General features: G+C 49.3%; 1 protein-coding gene across 1 annotated transcript; it reads right to left on the bottom strand.

Annotated features, from left to right (window-relative positions):
• Positions 1-3,100: 3,100 nt before the first annotated feature.
• On the bottom strand, positions 3,101-10,178 carry GTF3C5 (general transcription factor IIIC subunit 5). The gene is made up of 10 exons (XM_019474086.1): positions 9,962-10,178; positions 9,522-9,720; positions 8,261-8,456; positions 7,775-7,879; positions 7,143-7,257; positions 6,365-6,445; positions 5,700-5,797; positions 4,930-5,012; positions 4,487-4,629; positions 3,101-3,790 (listed from the first exon to the last, which is right to left on the bottom strand). Exons 1-10 carry the CDS (start codon positions 10,086-10,088, stop codon positions 3,633-3,635), a joined length of 1,305 nt encoding a protein of 434 aa, XP_019329631.1. The 5' UTR covers positions 10,089-10,178; the 3' UTR covers positions 3,101-3,632.
• Between the last annotated feature and the right edge of the window lie 108 nt (positions 10,179-10,286).

Raw genomic sequence — 10,286 nt, 5'->3', positions numbered from 1 at the left:
CCACGCATCTCTGCCTGTCCTTCCCTTGGGGAGATGCTGCGGACGCCCCAGGCTGGGAGGCGAGCTGGAGAGGATGCAGCCCCGCACCGGTGCTCGGAGCCCCGTGGAGGAGGGCTGTGTCCATGCCGTGATGGAGCGGGCGCCTTGTGCTCTTGAAGACTGGAAGCCTGCGTGGTCTCACTCCTCTCCCTGATCCAGCACGTCCTCCAGCTGGACTGCATTCAAACTTGCACCAAAGATCAAACGCCAGTGTCTCTTCTACCGGCAGGGGAAGCTTTGCGCTGTGCCCCCAGCGCTGCCAGCCTAACGAGGAGGAGGAAAGTGAGTTTCTGTCTGAACTTGTGTAAATAGAGACCTTGGGTCTGCGAGGAGCCAGAGAGCTCAGGGTGCTCTGGGTGCCCCGGCTGCCACCGCCTGACCCGCACGCAGAAAGTGCCACTCACCTTGGGCTTTAACTGGACTTTTCAAACGCTGACCATGGGAGAAGCAGCAATGAGACTTTTTTTGTATAAAACAAAAAAGTTTACTGATTTTTTTTTTTTTTTTCAATATTTATTGGTTGTAAATAGAAGAGACGAACTTGTACATTTTACTAATCCAGCCTCCCCCTGCCCTGCAGCCCAGTCCCTCTCTTCTCTCCACCTCCCCACCCTGGTATTTAAGGCTGCTGGGAGGGACATTGGCAGCAGCAGCGTTGCTCCGCCGCCTTCACGGGGTGCAGACTGCACCGGCCACCCCCTCCCTTCTTTCTCTACCACTAGTCGCTCGAGCAGGGGCAGAGATGCTTGTTTTAATCACTGTTGGAAACACTAACTGAAGGGGGACCTTTTTTTTGCTCCTGGCTCCATCTCTTTCTTTAAGCGCTTCCTTCCAGCACATCTTTTCCGTTTCCCGTCTGTCCGTGCTGCCAGGCGGGTGCAGCGCCTTCCCCGGCTCCAGGAGAGGGGCCTGGGGATGCAGCCACACTCGGGGGGCCGGTGGCAGGAGCTGGGCTGCCGGGCCCCTGGCACCAGGTGGGGAAGAGGCTGTTTGGGCGTGAGCGTGGCCGGCACTGAGCTCTGCCAGCCCCGTGTCCCCTCGGGTGGCGTCACCCATTGCTGCACATGATGGGAGCCCCTGGCTCCCTGACGCAGGGGCAGCCTCCTGCCTCCCACCCTGCCCAGAGCCTGGCTCCTGCCCTCGGGCATCAGCATCCCAGGGTCTTCCCTCTGCTTCGTGCCTGCCAGCTCCCACCCACCCCGGGGCCATGCTGGCCCCCGCCATCCCCCTCCCCTCCCACCAGTGTCCCCCAGCAGCCCAGCGTCACCGGAGGGACTGGCTGTACCATATGTATTTTGTACCACTTCAATGAAGGAGCACACTGCCTGGTGTGACTTGTACACAGCAATGTAATTAGTCTTTGCAATAAAATACTGATGCTCAAATGTCTCTGCCCCAAGGCAGGGGTTGTCCTGTCCTCCTTCCCCAAAATGCTGGCACGTTCCTGGAGAAAAAGGAATGGACCTGACTGTGGAGGAGGCGGCACTCGCACCTGTCGTTCGGACCTTACGTTAACTCTGCTGAGTTGAGCTTTGTTTTGTGCTTGAATTAAGATACGGGCTTTTTGTTTTGAGGGACCAGTGCCTGATTTTCAAATGAACCCTATTCATTTGAACCTGCGAGTTTTTGGGACTGGCGCATTTTCCAGTTGCATAAATGTGACGTCGGACTTACTGGTTTTACTCCTTTTGATAGAAGCAATGGCTTTAAGAGCAAATGCAATGGTTGGGCCTCGTGGTGTGGAGACAGTGGTCTGCCTTGGTTGGAGGCATCGTTCCTTTGGCACTCAAGGGCTCATTTCCTAGCGTGGCCAGCATGTTTATTTTCTATTTTACAATTGCACAGACATCCGTGGAGATTACTTGGATGGTGTGGCGATTCTGAGTGTGGGTATTAAAGATGCAGCTGCACTATCCAGAATTTCTCTGTGCCTTTGGCTACGTAGATATTAGTTTAAAGCCTGATCTTTTGGAAATGAAAGGATCGTATTGTACAGACAGGGCTGGTAACGCCGTTACCTGCTCAGGCAGAATTAAACATCCAAATCACAGCAGTCTTCCCAGACAGAGGAGTTTTGAAAACAGCTGGGAAGTAACTGAACTCTGGCACAAGTGATTTCTGGCTGCTTTGGCCTTGGGCCTCCTGTTGATAGAAAGCTTGGCTTCAGGTGTTTTTCCTAGCATTTCTAAGAGTGTTTATTCTTGGTGCCTGCTAATACCCGAGCACGTGTTCTTACCTGGCAGTGCTATGTCCACCGCATGTCTCCTTTTTTCTCAGTTCCCTGTTGCATTGCATTGAGATGGGTAAGTCTGTGGCACAGCCCCTCATGCCTCTGGATACCCACGTTGCCAGGACCTTATCCTGGCTGGAGGTGCCCCCAGACAGACACCCCACCCCCCTTATAAAGTCTTAAATCCATAAGAAATGCCTTTGTACTTACAGTTGCAGCCCGTGCTACCCCAAGGTGGGAGCACAAGGCAGAGCACAGGATCTCCCAGTGAGCCATGGTGAGTGCACACCCGAGGAGCCAGTCCCCAAATGCAGATTCTGGGTGTATATACACATACATACGTATGTATCCAGGAGCACAGCTATGTGTCACTGTGTGAGAGCCCTGCAGATGTTGCTTTTGTGGTCCAGAGGCCAAACCTAAGGAAATATCTCCGTCTAACAAAACTCCCGAGAACGTGAAAAATGCTGAAGCCTTGAGAAGCCTCACACAAGCGCAGGAGGCTGAAATCACATTAAACCATGCGTTAGAGCATATGATCGGCAACTAACGAGAAACCTTGCACTCGTAACACACTGGGGAATGCACAACACCCGGAAAATGCCAGCAGATCCTTAATTTCTGTGACTGGGTGGTAACAAGGCAGCCAGCAATGGCAGACTAATGAGTGGCCAGCCTCTGTGGACCTGAAGCTCTGCCCCATTGCCTGCTTCCTTCCGTCCTTGCTAACCACTGGGGAAGTCAAAACGGAATTGAGAAGTGCATCAGCTAGGGAGGACAACATACACGACATCGCGCAGAGGGGAGTTATTCACTGCCAGAAAGTGTGTTTTCCTGCTGGCTTTATTTCCACAAGATCACCAGCGAGGCTCGATGCTGAAGGCACGGCACAGTATTTTCATTCCCCTTAGACAAGCAGAAGGGCAGCACCTGCCTTCGGGACTCCAGTAGCACTAGAGTGCTCCCCCAGCACCTCCCCAGGCACCTCTTCTGTTTTCCACATGGCCACCAACCTGGCCAAGGTGCACTTCCCACACATGGAGAGGTTTGGGAGTGCAGCTTCTCCTCTTTTCTGGCTTATTACCAGCTGGTTTGGATTCTGGGCTCTTTCCTGGGAGTTTGTTGAGCTTGCTTGAGGGCTTATTAGCCCGCAGTTACGAAAATGTAGGCACTGGCTCCCAAACATCCAGAACGACGCCCGTCAGCAGGCAGAGCAGGCAGAGCAGTCAGTGCAGACAGGTCATCGGCATCTTAGTGCAAGTTCTGCCTTCCCACATCCTGGGCATGGTGGCCGAACCCTCAGCACTCGAGGAACAAGAGCAGAGACGATTCTGTCCAACGGCAGCCAGACTGCTCGCCGAGTTCAAACGTAGTCCAGAATTTCTGTCTCCATTTCATTTTCACTCCCATCAGAAGGCTTGAAGTCCTCTTCCTCCTCCTCTTCGTCATCCTCATCCTCTCCAGACTCATATGCCAGCTGCTCTTTGCCATCTTCGCTGCTTGTTGTACTTGAGAAAAGAGCTTAATTGGGAAGAAAGACAGACAGACACCGTGATGCCTCCCTCAGTGAACCCTGGGGGCATTTGCAGTAGAGTTCATACAACCAGTGAGAGGAAGGCAGAAGCCAGAGGGGCACAGCTAACGTTGCACATAACAGAATTTGATCAAGCCCAAAGCAATCTGTTTTCATACTCCAGGAACGCTAGCAGAACAGCAGCAGATCTGCAGTGCTGTGCCTCCTCTCCTAGCGGATTCTGACCGAATTCACTGGGATACTCCTTTGGCCCAGCATCATGCAAAAATAATTCCCTCACTCCTTTTTCAATTAATAACATCAATAAAAAGCAAAGTACCAGCAACAGATACATCAGTAAGAATAAGATCTTGATTATCACTGGGCAAAGACATTTAAAACCTGAAGGCCATGATACTGGGAAGACGAAACAGAAAACCTTTACTCCCAGCCATTCCTAATCCCAACCGACGTTCATCCTGCAGGACGACAGCCTCAGCTCACACACTGTAATGTGCTAGAACACAAAGAACACCAGATGTAACACAAAGGAGGAGGCAAATACAGGAAGGCTACTGCCCCAGTGCTGACTGCAACATCCTTATTCAGCCCACAACGTCTCGACACCATCAGGAAGGTAGTAATGCACTGCAGTAGTAGGCAGCAAGGTAGTAATATACTTTGATGTTCATGAGCATCCTTACCAGGTCTTGTGGATCTGATTATCTGCTTTATCATCAGAGACATGGTATCTCGCAGATCATCACTAGTCTTTGGAAGGCACCACCCATCCCGCTCTGTGCATTCTGTCTCTGTGCCATCATTCCGACGGATGATTTTCTGTAGGCTAAACAGCAGCAAAAGGGAAGGAAACGTTAGCCTTCTACATTCAGATGTAGGCTTCAAATGAGACAGACTATGGCTTACTTCTATTTTACTTCATTGAGTTGGACTAGCATATTTGGTTATTCACGTAATTGTCATTTGGGAAAGGAAGTTCATGTGTGAAAAGTCTGTTCTATTTTTATTCAGAAGCTAAACACCTCTTAAGTTTCTGGTCAAGGAGAGAGAGGGGAACGGACTGGATATAAACGATAGGCTTTGAAATCTAGCGCTAACAGAAGACTCAGCTGCCAGTGTGTAATACCTTTCCACATTCAAGTCACAGAGCTGGTAGAACATCTGCCGATAAGGGGGTAAGGCTCCTTCTCGGAAAATGTAGATGGATTCCTAAGAGGAGGAAAGAAGGAAAGGATTAACGTGCATTTTATGGTGTAACAGGACAACTCTGGCATAACTGAAAAGCACTTCCAATGGGCTGATTCAAGAACAAGGCACTTCCAACGCAAATCAGTTCCCAGGCATAGGTCTGCATATGGCAAAAGATAAAGCTGAATGAGGAACGCAGCGAAATTTCACTGCAGCCACAGTCACAACAGCACAGTTGTGCAGAGACCACACTTCATCTCTTCAAACTGCAGGTCTGTCTGCAGCCTGTTACTGCATAACAGTGGATCATAGGCTTCATTCCAGCAAAAAGGGAAGAATAAGAGACCCCTGTTTAAGTATTTATTTTGTCCTGCTGGATTTTGCAGGACGACCTGATAAACACATGGTGATTTTTTGCACTTCACTGCCCATAAAGTTCCAATTTTATCAACTGAAACAAAACGCTCATCACATCTAAGGCTAGGGCTGAGAGTACCAATCCCATCTTGCAGCATGTAAGAAATACATTCAGTGGACAGCAGGTGAAGTTCTGTAGTGACATGTACAACTAGCAGCTTCCCAGGTAAGCCTGAGAACATCAGCTCGCTCACAACTGTGAGTGGGAAAACACCCCTTTGGAGGGAAACGGGAAATACCCCTTTTTCACTAAGCTATTTCGAGATTGTGGTAAAAGAGAGTAATGCTCACCTTCAGTTTATACCTGCTGGAGGCAGGCTTTTTTGCACCCGATGCACCAGACGTACCAAGCCCCTGTTTCAGATCATGTACACTGACTGTATGACTTACTGAAAGACAAAAAAAAGAGAGTCCTAATTAGGGACATCTTTCACTCTGTGGCATTGTACTGTCACTTCTCTATGTTGATTCAACTCTGCTGGTCAGCAAAAACCAGCCCAAGCCAGCAGCTGAGCTTGTGTTGCTCATTCTTCAGAGACGTTACTGGACAGTCACAGGAAAGGTGGCGAGTTTGGCGGCTTTTTCCGCAGCGCATTTGTTCATAATTTTAACCTTTTCTACTATCCCTCGACAAAGAAAAGAGAACAACTCTCCCCTTACTCTGCACCATCACTGAACAGAAGCGAATGCTGAATTCCCCCAGTGGTGCTTGCAGAACTCCCTCCTGTCTGCTAACAGATACTGTGGCTCAGCCAGACGTGCATCCGGGTCTCTCACACCACTTCCCAGCAGGAGACTCTTCTACTGGCTTTAACAGCAGCACCGTATTACAACCAGAAATAAAGCTCCAATTTTGGCTCAGCTGGAACGCGGGAAGACCCTTCACTACCTGTGACTGGGATGGGGTAAACAAAGAAACAGAAGAGCCAGACAGCCCTTCTGCTGGCACAGCATACATGGCTTCTTGACAGTGATGGGCAGACTGTAGTTATACGTGCTGCGTTTTGCTTTCACGGGCATATCGTTAGGGGCGTAACCTAGAGGTGAAAAAAGAAAACCAATAATGAACGGAGAGCAAGCCCTGCAGAAAATATCCCTAGCTCAGTAACAGAGGAACTGGATGGGTGCGTGAAGGGCAGGGTGGTCTTCGGGATATGCTGACTTTAGCGAGGTGGGGAGAGGAGAGCTATCAGACCAACAAAACCCTTTAACCTGGAAAGAGGGGGAGATGCGATCTGACGGTAATGCCTGGATGCCAGCTCTGCCATGGACTTACTAGATGACGTCAGAAAGTCCTTTCCCTCAACTTGCCCTCTGCAAAATCAGAGCATGGGAACCCTACGTCCCAGGGTCTGAGACCTAGCGTCCTGCACAAGATGTTGAGGTCGTTGAGGAAAAGCTACTATGTAAGCAACAGAATCTACTGCTCAGTGCCTCCCCTGAGCGGGAGGGAAGATGGTCTGCTACTTGAGCTTTGAACACAGGGAGGAGGAAAGTCAGCCAGCTGTCCATTGGGTTTGGAATATGCCGAATGAGGAAAGACATGTTGCATACTATGAAATAAAGTATTAAAGGAGTTAACAGAAGAACTACTGTAAGCAATGAACTCAGAAGGTGTCATCTTCATCAGAGCAGAAATATGGCAAAAGAGTTTGAAAAACAAGTAAAAAGAAAAGTAGTACCAGGATTAACCAGAAAGTAGAGAGAGCGTCTCTGTGGTTTGGGCCCTTTTACCGTATTTCATTCCACAGCGAATTCGGAAGTCCAGTACTTGATAAATCTTTGCTTCCGGGTGTTTTCTGGGGTCATACCCAAACCTAACCCATAAGCTTCTCCAAGGACCTGTTAACTGTATAAACACACATGGGGGAAGATGGGTTACAAAAAAACAGTAGTGTTGCAGAGCTGCTTAGAAAATTCTCGTATCTCCCCTCGTTGCCCAAAAATTATTTCTTTTACCAGCTTCTTCCTCACTTGCCACACCAGTATTTATATACTGAAACTTGGGCAATCAACGCATCAAAGCCCAAATATTTGCATGCTTTTACAAACTAACTTGCAAGGTCACAATGAAGTGTTTGTTTGGAAAAGTTCTGCTATCGTTGCCAGACGGACAGTCAATTTGAGTGTCTGACTGAACTGCAAAGCCGATTAGAACCAATGGAGCGAACAGATACTGAATCCTCCATGGTTTTAACTTAAAAGCAAGGCTTTCCTTCCCTCTTTCTCTTTACATAACGTTAAGCTCAGGTACTTAGTGGTAGGACCTCAGAAAGCGTAAAGAACCAGGGAACACCCAGGTGATGCTCCCTTGCTCTGCCTCCTAGCAGCCTCGGACAGGCACGGGGGCAGATATACAGACTTACCATGTAATAGGCCAAATACGGCAAGAGAAGTTTCAGCTTGTCCGGGTGGACGCTGATATTGGCTTTTACTGCATTCCGAGACCAGACAGGACGGACCTCAAAGAGCTAAAATAATACAGAATAATACAGAAAACATAAAACAACCATGGAAACAGTAGGAAGTGGGTTACCAACGGCAGTTCAGCTTTCCAAGTGGACGTTCTTCTGTATCGGAGCCTTTGGCCCTTAGTATGAACTATCAGAACGGTAATGTAAGAACTAGTGGCACAAAAAGGAACTTAACGTGAGTTGGCTGCAAAGACAGATTCAAATCTTGACTTCCATAATTGAACTGAAGGCAGCAGTGCCAGTGGCGTCTACTGATACTTGCTGTATCAGTTACAATCACCAGGAATTTCTGGGGAACTCAGAGAAAATGGCTGCATGCAGTTTTTTCCTACGCAGCATGCCACACTATAGTGCTCAAGTCAGGAGTAAGGCACGTACCTTTCTCAGCTCTTCCTCCACCTTTTTGTCCACAGGATTGGTGCACACTTTCTTCCAGGTCTGTACAGCAGCATCCAGGGGTTTAGTTGGGATTTCTTCATCATCAAAGTTCACAAAGATAGCGTTGTGCGGGCGACGGGCCCTGCTGAGGCCAATCAGGTTCTCACCAGACACCTGGGGATTGTTGTATCCCTCCCTAAGAAAGAGGGAAAGGATCGGGTTTGGTTTCTGCCCGTGGCACACACGGACTCGGAGCTGTCACGGGAACATGCGAAAACGGAAGTTTGCGCTCCAGATTCCGGGAGAGAAGGGACTCAGCCGTGTGAGCAATGGGTTGGTTTACCTTTGGGCCTTTGGGCCCACCTCCCTAGGGATTTTGGAATCACATACCGTGACACCATTGAGGAAAGACATTTTGAATGGGAAAAACCCTGCAAAGCTACATCCAGTTGCACAGTGACCGAGGTCCCCTGTACTGTCTGGCAGAAAACCCTCAGGCAGTTGGCTGCTGATTTGTATGAAATGTATTTGCAGCAGAAAAGGCTTCACCTTCTGCATTTGCTCTACTGCAATTACTGCAGCTCAGTAGGGTACAGGGACAGGGCAAGATGGAAATGCAGTTAAGATAATTTTTTGTTTTTTAAGCGCCGATGAAGGACTACGGTGAGAAAACGAAAGATGTTTCTCGTGGGAGATCTCGCAGATTGTTCTTCTGGCAAAACCAGCCGGGGGCCAGGAGGGAGCAGGTCCGGCGAGTGCGGTCACAGGAACATATGGCATCGACTCCGGCACACTCCCCCCTCGGCTCCAGCCCACTGGAAGCAGGCAGAAAGCCAGGCTCACTGCATCCCACACTGCGCGTAGCGTGCTGGGGGAGGCAGTCATCTTCACCGGACCACCGGGCGCCCTCACCTGGCAAGTCCTGAAGCGGACTTTTGCCGAGGTTTCTGCTGTCCAGGCAGTTTTTCAAGCGTGCCTGCCTCTGTTGTGCCAAATCAAGAGGGATAAAACAGAACAAGGCAGCAGCTTAAACAGGTGAAATACATGAACGATGTACTTAGTGCTGCTCTGATGCTTCAAGAGCAGAGATCCAATACTAACATTGAAGTCACAGTGGACTGGAGGCATCTTCAAGTGATGAAAAAGGAAATCCTGAGGACTCGTCAGTTAGAAATACATATCAAACCAGCAAAATGTTTCACTGCCTGTCCATTCCAGAACCAACACAGCTATTTACTACATCATGAGAAAAGGCACTAACCGGTGTTGTATATCTGGCCGATAAAAATAGTCAACAGGAGTGTCCAGACGTGAGAAAATTGGTGGTGGGATGTAGAGAGGTAATTCTCTATTGAAAAACTCTTCCTTCTCTGGTTTGAGCATTAGGACTTTGTCATACATGGAGGTTTGTTTGCCATCGGGACCAGAGTGCATTGCCAGGTACTGGAAATCAGACATTCCTGTGAGAAACAAAAGTTACAACATTGTGAAGTTCGCTGTGAATATAACAACATTTCTTACAACACTCAACATTCAGGAGCAGGAGTCTGATAAGTTTATGCAAAGGTTTATACAGCAAAGAGGCTGTAACAACAGGAGACTCGATTGTCCTTCCAGTCCTAAGTTCTTAGAGGGAAACGCTTCCCTCTCCCATCAGACATACTCGTCTTTAAGCCACGGGGACACAAATCCAAGGATTACCTTGAAATTTATAAACGGTGGTGACAGTCCCAAGAATTTCCATTTCGAACTGGACCTCCGGCTGGACTTGTTCTTCGGTGTCCAACTGCTTCTTCTTCTTGGTCCTCCTCTTCACCTTGAGCAGCATGGTGGAGGTGGGGAAGCGATTGGCACACACGGGATGGCAGTAAGGGTCCTTGGGGCGAAAATACAGCTCCAGCCTTTTGGCAGGGTCCGCATAGATCTGTGCCAGCAAGGGCAGGCACAGTCTCCGTTAGCATCGCCCCCGCACAGCCCGTCTCCCCTCGGCTCCGTTCGGCGCCAGCCCCCCCCCCCGCTTCACACC

The sequence above is a fragment of the Aptenodytes forsteri genome, unplaced genomic scaffold (assembly GCF_000699145.1).
Source record: "Aptenodytes forsteri isolate BGI_AS27 unplaced genomic scaffold, ASM69914v1 Scaffold136, whole genome shotgun sequence".
Taxonomy (NCBI): Eukaryota; Metazoa; Chordata; class Aves; order Sphenisciformes; family Spheniscidae; genus Aptenodytes; species Aptenodytes forsteri.
This window is presented reverse-complemented; position numbering and strand designations above follow the sequence as displayed.